The sequence below is a fragment of the Barbatula barbatula genome, assembly GCF_947034865.1.
Source record: "Barbatula barbatula genome assembly, chromosome: 14".
NCBI classification, from domain to species: Eukaryota; Metazoa; Chordata; class Actinopteri; order Cypriniformes; family Nemacheilidae; genus Barbatula; species Barbatula barbatula.
This window is the reverse complement of record NC_136777.1, coordinates 18367102-18382779: the sequence shown is the minus strand read 5'-3', so window position 1 is coordinate 18382779 and position 15678 is coordinate 18367102. Positions and strand designations below refer to the sequence as shown.

The 15678-nt window shown below is 38.1% G+C and overlaps 2 protein-coding genes across 10 annotated transcripts; one reads left to right on the top strand and one right to left on the bottom strand.

The window, feature by feature from the left end:
* Positions 1–2266: 2266 nt before the first annotated feature.
* On the bottom strand, positions 2267–7454 carry klhl31 (kelch-like family member 31). Its single transcript, XM_079473299.1, has 3 exons — positions 7392–7454; positions 5062–6264; positions 2267–4614 (listed from the first exon to the last, which is right to left on the bottom strand). The coding sequence occupies exons 2-3, from the start codon at positions 6234–6236 to the stop codon at positions 3882–3884; spliced, it is 1908 nt and encodes a 635-aa protein (XP_079329425.1). The 5' UTR covers positions 6237–6264; positions 7392–7454; the 3' UTR covers positions 2267–3881.
* A 1567-nt stretch (positions 7455–9021) lies between these two features.
* On the top strand, positions 9022–15464 carry eloal (elongin A, like). 9 transcript variants are annotated; one of them, XM_079472372.1, is made up of 11 exons: positions 9022–9143; positions 10670–10726; positions 10841–10953; positions 11067–11736; positions 12229–12331; positions 12431–12592; positions 12674–12771; positions 12898–13078; positions 14022–14145; positions 14296–14396; positions 14912–15451. In XM_079472372.1, exons 3-11 carry the CDS (start codon positions 10907–10909, stop codon positions 14971–14973), a joined length of 1548 nt encoding a protein of 515 aa, XP_079328498.1. In that variant the 5' UTR covers positions 9022–9143; positions 10670–10726; positions 10841–10906; the 3' UTR covers positions 14974–15451. The 9 variants fall into 9 exon arrangements, 7 of the variants coding, with proteins under 7 accessions (XP_079328498.1, XP_079328499.1, XP_079328493.1 ...); XM_079472373.1 differs by having other exon boundaries at positions 11067–11679; positions 14912–15450; XR_013787539.1 differs by lacking the exon at positions 9022–9143 and adding an exon at positions 9271–9384 and having other exon boundaries at positions 11067–11679; positions 14262–14396; positions 14912–15226.
* The last annotated feature ends 214 nt before the right edge of the window (positions 15465–15678 follow it).

Here is a 15678-nt window from a genome sequence, read left to right as displayed (position 1 = left end):
CTCAGCATTCAACACAATTATCCCACAAAAGCTCATAATTAAACTAAACTTGCTGGGCCTAAAAAACTCCCTCTGTAATTGCATCCTGGACTTTCTAACCGAAAGACCTCAGTCAGTCCAAGTCGGCCACAACACCTCGAGCACTACCACACTGAGTACAGGTGCCCCACAAGGTTGTGTGCTCAGCCCGCTGCTCTTCACGCTGCTGACCCACGACTGCACTGCCAAGTTCAGCTCAAACCACATCATCAAGTTTGCTGATGACACAACAGTGGGAGGCCTAATCAGCAAAAATGATGAAACACACTACAGAGAGGAAGTGGCACAGCTGGCTGAATGGTGTGACACTAAGGACCTGTCCCTCAATGTGAGTAAGACAAAGGAGCTTGTGATGGACTTCAGGAGAAACTCTGTTAACCACCCCCAACTGACCATCGTCAGCTCGCCTGTGGAGAGAGTCAGCAGAACCAAATTCCTGGGGGTGCACATCACAGAGGATCACACCTGGACAACCAACATCATGTCACTCTCCAAGAAGGCACAAGAAGGCACAACAGCGCCTACACTTCCTCCGCCGGCTGAAAAGAGCAAGCCTCCCTCCACCCATCCTCACCACTTTCTACAGAGGAACCATTCAGAGCTTGCTGACCAGCTGCGTCACTGTGTGGTACGGAAATTGTACTGCAGAAGACCGCAAGACCCTCCAGTGGACAGTGAACACAGCTGCAAAGATCATCGGTGCCCCTCTCCCCTCCATCCTAGACATCTTGCTTACACGATGCTCCAGTAAAACCAACAGCATCGTGAAGGACCCCACCCACCCCTCCCAAAGTCTCTTCCAGCTCCTACCATCAGGAAGACGTTACCGGAGTATCAGAGCCCGCTCTGCCAGTCTTCTCAACAGCTTTTTCCCCCAAGCTGTAAGAGCCCTGAACTCAAATCACCCCGCCCCTCTTTGATCCCCCCATACAACCATCCCCTACCTCCCGTAATAAGGACCACCACATCCCCCCCTCTATATGCGCACCAGACACTTTTTACACACTGCTGTGTGTACAAATCTCACAAAAGACTCAGAAACATTTGTATGAAAACATAGTAATTTATTGTCAAACTATCAGTAGGATAGTTATGTATGCATGTATATATGTAGCACCTTGGTCCTGTGAGGTACGACATTTCGTTCCACTGTATGTCCCCACATGTAGCGGAATGACAATAAAGCCGAACTTGAACTTGAACTTGACTAAGGTTAAAAAACGCTGTATTTTCCACATACCGTGCATGATTGTATCTCCTCTTTGCCCCGCGTCTCTAAACATCAGGTTCCAAACAAGTAGTTTTTTACAGTGGCACATTACTGCAGAGCAATCAGGTGTAAGGTGCCTTGCTCAAAGGCCCTTCAGTCATGACCTGCTGGCACTGAGATTAGAACCGGCAACCTTCTGATCACAAGGCAAACGCTCTAACCACTAGGCCACAGCTGAAAAAAGCTTCCATTTTCTGTCCTGCTTACAGTCATTTAACAGCTTGTCATTCAACAGCTCTGGTTTTTGTTTTCATACCACTGATCTGTGGTTCAAATGCCACCTAATGGTAACAATGCTCAGCTTTGGCAACAGATCTATTTAAATGCCCTGTTGTAATCTTGACGATGCAGACTGAAGAATTAGTGTAAACAAAGGTGATGTAGGTTTAATGTGTTATATTATTGGCATATTGGCAAAAAGGATTTTTGAAGGTCACCTTAGAACTATCATTATTTTTACAATTGAAATGCCTTTCATAATATTAAATATTAAAATATATGCAAAAATTGTTCATTACATTTCAATTTTGATTTAATTATGATATTCTTTGTAATACACCAATTACATCTGTACTTCAGTGGGATTATTGACATTTTTGCCATTTCATAATGAATAGGATAATAAATAAAACTGCATGTGGCAAATATAAGTAATACAAGTAATATGTAACGTGAACATGGTGTATAAACTGTAATTATTGTATTTGTTACAAAAATGACAAAGACAATTAGGTCTCTATAGGATCGGAATCAAACTATTGAATTCCTAGCAATATTGAAAAAATAGCCAAGCTGGGACATTATTCTGAAATGATTAAATTATTGAAACAAGATCCAAAGCAGAGCACATAGGATTACATATTATATGTGTGTAAAGTTCAGTCATTCATTCAGTCAATCCCTAATTAGTTTTCCCAATAATCCAAGATAAATGTCACAACAACAGCAACATTTCTTAAGAACCTTTAATAAATATGCAGAGCATTCATAACATGTAGATATTATTGTAAATGCAATACATTGACTGTTTGTTTTTTATTTTAGTAAATGTTGTCATGTTTTTAAACATTTATGTTTTATATCCAGAGCATTAAAATCATGAATTGTCTGGAAATACCGTTCTAGACAATTCAGGCACAACTCGTTATTATTTTCAGTTATTCACCCAATAATTAGAACATTCCATGTAATTTAAGTCACATTCAGCATTTGTCACACCATACCCAGCTTTCTATTTTTTACAGAATAAACTGACTGGCTGTAGGTTTCAATGTGTGGTTTTACTATTAGTTTTAACATACCTACTCCTGGTAGGTAGGGAAGGTAAATTAAAATGACCAAGCAATTTAATTCATAGCATTGTAATATGCCACTGAACACTAAATGCATATAATGTAGAATGACATTACTAGAAAATAATGTTATTGAGTACCATCTTTAGGTTGTACCATTTGTTCTTGTTTTATTGATTTTCAAAAAAAAGGTTAAAATATTTTGACAGTTTGCAATGTTGTGACTTGCACTCCATATTTTACAATTAAATCTGTAGTTATATTAAGGGATTTATTCAATTTAAAAAATTGGCCCCACTTGAAAACATGGAAAAGAAAGGTATGACTATAAGCTCTCAATTTCACAAATATATGTTGCTTGCACCTGTTTCCTATACCATCTACACATAACAAATGCAACTCCAAAATAAATGTTTCTTTCACTATTCCCACAACCTGTGAACCATCTTTCAACTTTATTTTTAATTTTTTTATTAATAAAATTCTACTTTAAACACAGTGGTTAATATAAATAATAAGTTGTCTAGAGTTGTATACAGTGTTCATAATGTTCTAGAGATTATAGGTGTCCAAAGTCGGTCCTGCAGACTTCAGCTTCAACCCTAGGCAAACATACCTGAATCAACTAATCAAGCCCTGTGTCTCAATCAGAACTCTTGCTCCCGAGATTGTGAATCAGTACACCGTGTACACGGGTTGTGAGCACTGGTAAGGGCCGTGGCTCCCTTCTCAATGGGACACTGTTCACATATTTTAGTTCACAGTTTGTTTTAATCAACAACCGGCAAATCCGACATCTCTCTGACTTTATTTTTTCAAATACTGGTAGAAGTACATATGAGAAACACTTTCATTATACTGTTACATATCAGTGCACAAATTTGGTCGATTATTAAATTTAGAATATTAAGGGAACAAATGTTTCAGTGCACTGGAAGGATTTTGCGAATGAGACAGCCCTTAAAATAGTTGACTCCCTGGTCAGTGCCCTGACTGCTGAACAAGGGAGCTGATTGATTAGAGACCCAGTCAAGGTCTCACTAGGCAGACTAGAAACTTCCAGAAAGGTCAGTTGACCCAAATTGAAGCTAAACTCTGCAGGACACCGGCCCTCCAAGACTGGCTTTGGAACCCCCATTCTAGACTTATTCAACATTTTGAGATTGTCACGAACTGAATTTTGACCTTTCTGAGAAAAAAAGATCTTTTAACAAATATTAAGATGAACATTTCACTGTTGGCTACTTAACTACTGCCCCTTCTCATCTCAATGCTTAGGCCTATATACTAACTGGTGCTGATGAAACAGAGCTAGCCCTCGATTCCCGTGTTTTGCGTGTGGGGACGGTGACAACACAACAGGATATACCGACTGTAGCTTCTGGCAATTCATCATCCTCAGTCCATTCATTGATATCAGGATTATACACCTGAATGCATTTTTTATACTTTTTCTCGACCTCGTTCCAGCCACCCAGGAGGTAAATCTTGTTATTCAAAGTGGCAGCACCTGCTGTGCTCACCCCTGTGAGCAAGGGGGCAACATAGCTCCACTGGCCAGAGTAAGGGTTATAACATTCAACTGGCAAGACATCCACCCTCTCACCGCGTCCACCCAGTTGGCTGCCACCGAGAACATATGCACGATCTCCGACAGTCACTGAGCAGTGCCATCCTCTTGGGGTGCTTAGACTGTTCTTATCCTGCCAGGTGTCAGTGGACGGATCATAAGAACATACGGCACGTGAGTAGGCATTGTTAATGTAACCACCAGTCACCAAGATCTTGCCATCAATAATTGTGCTGCCATGGCAACATCTAGGGACGTCCATTGCTGCTTTCATTTGCCATTGGTTAGAGGATGGAACGTAGCACTCAACAGACGCCTGGCAACCATCAGAATTTCGTCCACCCACAGCGAACAGGAGACCATTGAAGGTGTTAAGGCTGAAATGAGTGCGCTTTTGAACCATGTTAGCCAGGTGGATCCATGAGTTGAATCTAGGGTCATATCTGAGGAGAGAAATTGCCATACGTGATCCATTGCTCTGGGTATTGAGTTCATATAGACTGTAAATAAATGATGGATTGTTTATACAGGGTATGCTTTGACGTCACTTTCACACATAAACACTTAATCTTTACTTAATACTTTGTAATTATTTAAAAATAAATCTCTGTTTTAACTGTTTTAAGTACAGTACAGAAAGTGTACACTGCGGCATTCAGTCTTTTTGCCACCCAGTGGGCAGGATTTTCTTGACTTCATGTGATGTCACGTATGCAGTGACGTCTCATGCATACTCTCTATATGGTTGGCTCAAATATGGAGAAACCCAAGCCCCAGTTTAATGAAACCTGTATTAAAAAGGGTTTGTCCACATTGACCTAAACTTGATTTAAAAAAACATGAACATCTCAATAGACACTTTTTTTAATATAAAAAAGATAGGAGTTTACCTGCAGAAATTGCTCACGGCATGTTTTGCTTGGTTCCTCGCATCATTTTGGTCTTCACCACCAGCCACATACAAGAAACCATCCAAAACAGCCACGCACTGGTTGAAGCTCTTTGCAGGCATCTCAGTCAGTTTATTCCAGACGTTGTCCTCATCTCTGTAGAGAATGTCCTTGCTGAGCGACTTTTCTGTTAGGGCGGGTCGTCCACCCACCGTGAGCAGTACGCGTAGACCACCCCGGACCTTGGTTCTTCTGGACTGAAGAATGTTCTGTTGAAATGGCAGCAGATGGTAATTCATGGCATCGACCAACAGACGGTGACACTCTGCATCTTGCATCATCCTGGGAACATTCTGGACGTGACTGACAAGGTCCTGCGGAATGATGGTTCCAAAGCGAATGTGGGACATCAGGTCAGGAGCATACTTCAGCCGCTTCTCATCGAAGTCCAACCACTTCACCGCAATCTGGAAAGCTGTAAGCTCTGAAGGCAGTTGAAGTGAGTCATCCATGAGGAATTCGCTAATCTGCTCATAGGTGAGCTTCAGGAACTGCTCCATCTCTGAGAACTCAATAAAATTCTCCCTCATGAACTTCTGAGCGGCTTCTTTCGTCTCTTTCAGATTGTATGTGTCAGCAATATTGATAATGTACATACAGTTCTCCACGCTAATCTCCCGCATCAAAAAATCGCTGCACATCTTCACCAGAGTGTGGATCTGCAACAGCATGGCTGCTGAGATCGTGCTCCCGATGGTGTACAAAGACAATGTCAGTTTTCCAGAATATGCATATGTGATGACTGTAGCCAAACCAACAGGTGACAAATCGTTGAGCTCAATCTTCTTCAGGGAAGGATCCTTTCGGAGCATGCTTTGGATGTATTCGCTGCAGGAAGCCATCACAACCTTATGAACGTCAAAGGATTTGGACTTAGTTGCAACAGTCAGGTCACAGAGGAAGCCATCTTGCCTCATGTTGCCAAGACCCTCCAGGAGGTTAGGTGCATATACAGGGTCGGTGACCTCGGTCGAGATGCAACTGAAGCCGTTTCCACCTTCCAGGAGAGTGTTTAGTCCATTGATTTTGCCTGTGGGACTGTCATCTACCATTATTGTTATCTCATTTATATCAGCTTTATTTTTTTTAGCAGCCTTGCTCTTTTTGGGTGCCATGACTGTAGTAATGGGTCACAGCCAAGACCTAGAAGGATGCGGGAATATAGAAAGAAGATCCTTTTTACATATACAGGTGCACAGATTTACTCTTTAACAAAGTATGGCTATGGAAAAGGCTAATTTAAACATCATTGGTATATTAATTCATTAATACAAAAAATGCATTTTTACATTAGTTAGATTCTTAGTTCACATTAAAACATAACAAATATGCAGGGATCAATTTGCAGAACTTAATTTTTTTACATTTAAAAAAAGAAAACAACAGATTTTTCTCTGTATAGTTGTGACCCAGACCTAACTCATATTTCAAAACCTTGTGTGGTGTTCATCAACTATTAGTGACACTCTACGAAGGAGGCAAGAATTAAGAGGCTAGAATAGAGTAGTTAATAGTAAGTTAAAAAGTTCTGTACAAAGCTTTACACTAATGCAAGTTGTACACTAAAATTAACATGTAAGAATTGTTATCACAACATATCACCCTTGCATTCCTCTCTTTGCATCTGTCACCATTTATCACAACTATGGCCAAAAATAGAAATGCAGTGCAGCATTGCTCTAAGGGCCTTTTACAGAATCTGTCATTCAAACCTGTCTGTCCTTACAATACTTTAACTTTATTTGTATATAGGTAACTTTGTTAAAGTAAATACATTTGCATGGTCACTCCTGATAGGGTCTATGAGAGCTGCTTGTATTACATTTAGGCCTTTGAATAAATCTTTGAAAATTATAGTTGTATATATATTTTATTTCTGATGCAAATATCTAATGTGAAAAAGAACACAATTAATCAAATTATATACAAATAATTTATATTTGATTTCAATCTGAAATCATAAAGGGAACCAGTTCTGAAAACAGCTGTGAAAATGCACATTTTCGCAATACAAATGTCTACATGCCGGTTTGGGAAATGTACTCCATAATTAAAAGGTAAAAAACCAAGAGGGTCTTTCAGTCATATAGGCCTGTGCTGGTGCTTGGAACCAATACACTGGTCTTTAGAAACTGATCATACACCACAATGACATGTAGGTAGCTCATGAATCTAATAAAGCCATTAATGACTGAAGTTTCTTTACTGAACAGGGGCTGCAAAGCACCATCAAATGACTTTTAGTCTAATGAAAGTAAAAACAAACTTACCGATGTCGAGTTAAAACTGGTGCAGAAGAAGGACAGACTTGCACCTCAACGTTGTTGTGCAGAAGAGAGAAAGACACTACATCAGACATCAGAATAGAGTCAGATAACTCCTCCTCTTCTCGTGCGCAACGCGACAAGTCCATTGCGTAGAGATTGACGGGTTATTTTAATAAAGGTCGAAGTGTTGTTTTTAATTTACCACTCCCTTTTACAGAAAGAAATGTGCAATTAATCTTCACACAGAACGCGAAACACTGACCAAAGAACGGCACATCGGTGTGCATTTTCAATATTTTTGGGCTTTTAACCAACATTTAGGAAAAGCGACTCTTAACCCTCGAAGAATCGACTTTAATTGCAGGAGGTTATAACATGATATGTGTCGATTGACAGTAAAGTATGTGTTGAAGCTTTTGTAAAATACATTGAGAGTAGGCCGCTAAATATTTTATGTTTTGGTAAGTCTAATATTTAGTGCTTTAGATAACATTTACCTTAATTAATTAGTGTAATTTTGTCTATATTATAAAATAAAAGATTATATTATAATATATGTGATATTATATCAAAAGTATAGGCCTTCTCAATATTTTGGCTAACATTTATGTTTTCTTATCTTACATTTGACTATTCTCAATTCACTTTTTGCATCCATAACACTAATGTCTCGAAATAACACACTGGGTATTTCTCGAAGTTAATTTAGGAAAAGAGTAACTAAATTCCAATATTACATTTTAAAAGGTGTGTTCGGCTTTCATGGAGCGCCGAAAGAATAGACATGCGGATATTCCGACTTCTCCAAACGCTTTTGAATCCCTCTCACGGTAAAGTGATGTCATCCCCCTATCGGTTCCTGCGGCGCCTCATGAAGTCGAACATTTTTAGCCAACACAATATATATAGCCAACAACATGATATACATTCTGCAGAACGCAAGACATATTCATATTTATACATATTAACATTTACATCCAAGAACAAAGCAGAGTCCCAATCGTCTTTATTGCTTTTTTTATTAACAATAATGCTTTGCAAACTGCTGTAGCTAGTCCTTTATCTCCTGAAGGAAATTAGTGAAATTTGACTAGATTTTTCATATGTAAAATTTTATCAAAAGGATTAACAGTTACAAATGTAATTCTTATTTCAACTGGAAAACATATACAAACAAATAAATGTAACTTACATATAATGCATTTTTTCTATGATGTTTTCCATATCCACCCAAAAATCTTATAGGCTACAAATGCAGTTTTGTAATGTAAACTCTTTTTTTAACAATATTTATCACTGATACACTTTATTCCAGTTTGTATTGGACCAGAAAAAGCTTTTATGGGTAGCTATTCCTCCTAATATAACATTCCATATGTGTTTATTAGAACTACTGTGTTTATAAATATCAATCTCTTCTTTTAACATGCTGTCTTTAACATAAATTGCCCCGGAAGTATCACATACATACTTATTTGGGGTGAAGTTATGTTTAAACACAAGCAGCCAATAAAGCTTGTTTGTGGAATTTCACAGGTAGTTTTTCAAAATCAAATGTCAATGAAAGATATATGCCAACCAAATCAAGCACGAAGTCGAAGCCTAAAGCTAGACTGTTTGATGACGTAACATCCATGAAAGAGCGGTTCCGATGCGCAGCGGCCATGATCTGACGCACTAGACGTCAGGAACAAACGTATATATGATGTAAACAGTTAAATTGTGCTACAAAGTTGGATCTGTTTTATTCGGAGGGTGAGTGTTCTGAAGTTGTATGTTTTGAGATTTCAAGAGATTTCTCACGCCCGTTGTCTGGTCAGTCATTGAATATTTTGTGTGAGCCTCTCTCGAATCGTCCCCGCCCATATAAGGTGCCGGAAGCACATTTCAATTTAATAAGCGCAGGTGTATGTGAAGAGGTGACATGGCCGCAGCTGATGTGAAAAAAGTGTTGCAGTTAAGGCATCAGCTCAAAGGCTCATGTGAAGGACACACGGTAGGATGTTGTGCAAACATCAGCAAAATGTTTTGCTTCACGTTTGATCGCACTATATACAAGCAAGATTGGGCAAACAAAACACATGTCAGTATGGTTATCACATGTCCGCACGGATGGATTTATCAAGTGTTAAAGTTTGTTTTCTTTAGCAGAGGTGTTGTTTTTTGCTTCACCTCATTCAAAATGGTCATATTGTTCATATTTTTGATAAATTCCAACAATATATAATTACTCAGTAAAACCAACTTGGCATAGGCTATTGTTTGGGCAAGTTGTCACCTGTCTTTTTAAAGTTTTTATTGAAATGTTATGCTATATCAAGCACAATATTTGTTTGATTCAATTCAGCTAAAAGACTAACCCCATATGGTATGACAATATAAACCACAATGTTATCACAATGTCAATGTGCAAAAACCTGTCTCTTTAACAGTTGGATAAAAAAAGACAATAATAAAATATCTGCCTACAGAGAAATGTACATTCATATAACGGTAACTTGTGAATAGAGAAGGTCTGCAGCTGTTGACAAGATAGAAAGAGGTGATGGGGGGTTGGCACTTCTCTTCTAAAAATAACACTGCAGTTGTCTCATGTTGGCTGTCTGTCAGTTCAGGCCTTGAAGTGAAGGGGCCGTGTGGTAGTTAAGGTAGTAATGTTGTATAATTTGTGTTATTTATCACATGGCTTGTTATAGCAATTTGTGGCGTATCAATGACGTGTTCTTGTTTTTGTTGTGATTCCTCAACTTGTGCATGAATCTCTCTTCTGTATGAATGTTGTTTCTGGTCTTTTTCAAGTGTGGCGGGTGTAATTGCATTGCTCATTTATAGTAACCTACAAATGACACAGCCATGTCTAAGGTTTTCCCATACATAGTGCCTGGCCTGAATGCTTGCTCAGCACATCCAGGTTTTTAAAGGAGCTGTGGAAGCGAGTGGGATGTGTTTAACCATTTATAGTTTTAGTTTGATAGTTATTTGATTGTTAGGTTTAACATTGATTTATGAGTACCAGGACAATGTAGGCAGTAATCTTTTAAACCTTAATGTCAATTGCCTACACTTCAGAGCTACTTTACATTCTCCTTAAATTTTCTCACAAATGCTTTTATTTGATTTACATTTAATCATCTTGCAGACACTTTTATACAAATCAGCTTACAAATGAGGGAGAATTTTTGGTTATCAATCAATTTGGTTAAACTGATCTTTAGTTCCATGTATTAAATAAAACTGACTGCGGGTTTAATTTGTGTTTAATTTTTAAATACTTTGTCCAGGTGCTGAAAATCTTAAAAAAACTTCAACAATTGGACATAACACTCGACATTCTGTCTGTAAGAGTTCATTTTTTATTCTTTTGGGGTGCTTGAATAAAACGTTAATATATTATTATTATTATTATCATTATTATTAGTTGTTAAGTCAGCAATTGTTTTTTTTCTTTGTAGGAAACTGGAATTGGCAAAGTTGTAAACTCCTTTCGGAAACATGATCAGGCTGGAAAGTTGGCAAAAATGTTAGTTGATAGATGGAAATCCCTTGTTCCAAAAGACTCTACAAGGTATTTTATGTAAATACTAGTTTTACCCGAATTGTATTGTTTAGAATATTATATTGTATTTTTTGCATGTTGTGTACTTTAAACTCTCTCTCTTTATTTTATCCAATTATAAGTAGGCAACAGTCCCAAGAATCTTCCCCAAATGAACAGCCCAACAGAAAAGCTGAAGATAGGCGCAACTGTGAACTTTCAGAGAGTACCAATTCTAAAAGAAAAACACAAGGAGACCATATTAGTGTTGAAAAAAACCCATCCCAGCACATTGATGTTAAACGTGAAACAAACCACAGTAAAACCAAATCTCATCTGAATGGTGAGAAAAAGGATACAGGAAAAAAAGATTCGAGTTTAAATCAAAGCTCACAGACTCACGGCCATGGGAAAGACAAGAGTATCAGTAGTGATCGTGTAAAACATGAAGTTAAAAAGACTTCGAAGATGTCTAGTATAACAAATAAACAAAAGAATACACCACTTGCAAAAGTGACCGCATTAAAATCGACGTCAATGCGGAGTGAAAGGAATAGAGACGCATGCAAGAAAGATAAGCTGAACAAGACCAAAGAAAAATCTGAATCAACTAAAAAAGTGGACTGCTCGGAGACGCCCTCCATGTCTTTTGAAGCGTACCTGAGCTATGACCTTGAGCCTTCCAAACGCAAAAAAAGCTGCAGTGCTGTTAAGAATCCAAAGAGACTTAAGACTGTCCACAAAGAGAACTCGCAAGTGCGTGAATCCTGGGTGAAGAAATCTGGGGCTGTGACGGAAGACCCATTGACAGCGGTACTTATTACCAACCACCAATATAAAATATTATGACACTTTTTTCATCTGTTGATAAATCTAATGGTTTTAACCAAAATGGAAAAAATTCTGTCAGCATTAACTAACTTTTGACGGGACAAATATTTTGAAGATTGCACTTGCTGCTCTTTTCTGTAAAATCTAATTGAATGGCGACTAACAGAAAAGCAGCGTGCAGTTCTCCAAGGAACAGATCAAAAACCTGAATCAATAACTTATTCACTGAAAAAGTTAGCCAACCACATTTTATCTGTTCTACGGCCTTTGGTCAAGGCGCATTTATGAGCCAATCACAATTGACATCAGATCCGATACAATCTATCTAATGGTGATATTTGATTTGAGAGTATCAACTTACATCCTACATCCCCTTGCAACCCCAGGACATTCTTCAATAATTCACCATTATGCTTTGACACTACTTAAGAGTTTGTGCACAACTCAGATTTTCTTCATTTTCTTTAAATCTAGGCTCCTGAGAGCTCTGTGATGAACTTGCTCAACGTTCCTCTACCAACAAGTTTTCCTGAATGTGAAGACGTTTCTCAGTATCAGTATTTTAGTGAAAGCCAAGGTGGGTCATTCAACATCTACTGGACTTTTCATATCCGTTCAGAAGCACATAGAAGCTTGCTGTGTGGAAAATCTTGACTCTGATGTTTCATGCATGTAGCTGAAAGAAAGGTCATAGAAGTCTGTGAAGAGGCCCCAGTTTTCATCGGACAAAGGCTAAAGAATAAGATGCAGGTGTACTCTGGCAGTAAGATGACGTACCTGCCCACCATGATGACACTGTACCAACAATGCATTCGAGCACTGCAGAACAACATTGAATGTATGTTGCCTCACATTGTGATCTTGCTCTCTGATTGTATGAAGTCAGATTAGTTGGTTTTAAAGCTTGACTATCTTGCAGCTCTCTATGAGATTGGAGGAGTGCCTTTTGAAATCTTGGAGCCGGTTTTTGAACGCTGCACACCTGAACAGCTTCTCCGGATCGAGGAGTGTAATCCGGTAAGAGGTTGACTTGTGTTTTCCTGAATGATAGCAAACCAATCATGTCAAGAATGAGTTTGATCTTGGAAGGGTTTGACTGGTTAAGCTTTTGTGATATCAGTTTAACTTTTGTTGGTGACACAGGTTTACATAGGGGTAACTGATCACCTGTGGGAGAGACACTGTCAGAAAGACTTCAGAAATGCTCATCTAGAGGAGTATGAATCCTGGAGAGAGATGTTCCTCCGCATGTCACAAGAGAGGGAGAGAAAACTAAAGCAACTCACAAAGAGCATTGTCTCCGCTCACTCTGGAAAGCCTAAAGGTAAGCGTGTTTCTGGTGGATTTGCTTCAGTTGGTATGACTTGCTTAACATTTGCCCTGTTTTGAGACATTTGACTTTTAGGTTTAGCCCAGGGTGAACTTGTTTTTCTGGGGGAGTGCCGAGAAAACCTCTGTTGTGACCTAGAAATAATTTCCAATAAGTCAAATTATTAATGTGACATAAATGAAGTGAACGTTTCATTGGATGAGCCCCATTTAGATTATTGTAAAATAGCTGAGATCACTTGTTTAATAATGTGGTACAGTAAGTTGCCTGGTTACTGTAAGTAAGGCTGTACATCACTCCTTAATACATTCAGTCAAGTTGTGCTATACTTCGTTTCTTTTGCATATAATGCATTCATGCCCACTGATAGCCACCTGAATATCTGGTTAAGCATCATTTCTATTATTTGAGAATTTTTTTACTGATCTGCATGTGGGTTTCAACTTCATATAATACACTGCACATGCCGCTTATAAGATGAAGTACATTTGACGGATATTCACTGATTGTTGAGAGATAATTTGTAAGTCTGATCTCTAAGCCTTGTCTTTAAATGTTTCCTCTGCAGTGAGAACAGTTGTTTAGTGGCAAGCTGAGCTCAAATACGTTGTGGTAATATGGCTCTTACCATCTGTCTGCTTTTGCTATGAATAGATTTTAGGCACAACTGTGACTTTGGGGTTAACTGCAGTCCCCCTGAGCGTGTATGGATGCTGTCCTTTAACCTGCATTAATGTGGAAGATACTGTTTTAGCTTATGTTCCTCTACGGCATGACATTCTATCTAAAAAGATCATATATTATCCTTAATTTATATTTTATCATGTCTAAAATTCTATACATGTTCTGAACTGACTGACTAGAGGTTTATCTAGTGAGTAAATGGAAAATACTGCAACTCTAATTGCTACATTAATCTTAAATAAAAACCTTGCAGGCAGACAGGTGAAAATGGCGTTTATTCATTCAGCTGCTAAGCCTCCTAGAAATGTGAGGATTCAACAGGAGATTCACGGCACAGCTGGCCTTGTGACGGTCCCTCACCCAATAGACAAACCCAGGTCAGTTTACCCCATATTGAGCTAAAAAGGCCAAAAGAAAACTCAAAAATTTTGTTACCTTTCTCTCCTTTGCCTACATCCAAGAGTATTATTTGCCTATTTCTTTCTTATTATAGTTAGGTAAATAACATTACTGTGCTTACCTGACAGTTGTGTGAAACCTCATGAGAGTCGTGGAAGATCCAACTTCAGCGAGTCTCCAAAACCTTCCAACAGCTCTGGCCAAACACAAGACCCACGAAAGATTAAACGTGAGCTGAAAATCCTATGACCCTCTCTGAAATTGATCCCATAGCAATAACATATATCAAATCATGATTATATCTAAATAGTCTTATAAGACATTTAATATCATAAGTGCTACTTTGGGCAAAGTGAGCTGATATTACTGTACTGACCTCTAGTGGTTAATCTGCTATCGAACATGAATCTACATAGACCTGATGGCAGTGTGGCATCACACCCAGTCTACACCAGACTAATTACAAAGGGTTCTATTGTCTTTTGTTGTGTCATGTTGCTTTGGTCGCATGCACTGTGGACATGGAGTTACAGTACAACATTTTTATTCTGTTTGCAAACAAGGTAGTTACAGTATTTTTTACACTTTGGGGTGCCTAATCTAGCGTTAATTTCAACTTGGTTGGCAGTGAAATAATTTTTATGAAAAATAATATTGCCTGTTGATGGGGAAAGATCTGTTGATCTGAATAATTAGTTTATAGCCAACATTTGCATGTTATTTCTTTGTTTTGTGTGTTTATAGGAGTGGCACCCATGATGGCGAAGTCCCTCAAGGCCTTTAAAAAGCAGCTTAGTCGCAGATGAATGATGTAGATAATATGGTACATAATATAAGTGTACTATAACTGTTCCATGCATGAAGTCTAAATAGTTTAATTTATTTTTCCACATGTTTGTAATTCCTGTAAGCGTTCGATAGAAATTACAGTCAAAGATCAACATAAAATACTTTGTAAGAACAATATTGCAATTCAAAATCAAATGGTCTCTTTTTATTGATATTTGCTATCATGACCGATACTATTCTGAATTCTGAAATTAAAATGATATCAACCACAAAAAAAACTTGTGATTTTTGGAGGTAGGCAAGCTATTGAACTATTTGTAGGGTAACTAGAATTGCCCATTTTATGTCCAGGTTTCCTTGTCACCTTTCAAAAGAGGAAATATAATTAGTTAGGATAAAAAATTCACATATGCTAAACAAACATTTGTTGCTAATATCTACAGATGTTTCTAATTAAGCTTTACTGTGTTTTAATAAAAACAAATTGTTAATTTTTGTGTAGTCTGTTTTGTGTCTCTCGTCAGATATTTATAGAGGATGTATCCAAAATTTGAATACACTTTCCAAATGCAGTGCGCGGCTGTACATACGGTAGAATCATACTGTCTTCTTGATTCTTCTCTTGTTCATCATTAATATATTTCAGTAATACTTGATGGGCATTGTTTGTTATATTGAGGACAAAGAAAAAACTTTATGGGGCGCCAGGATTGTTCTTAGCT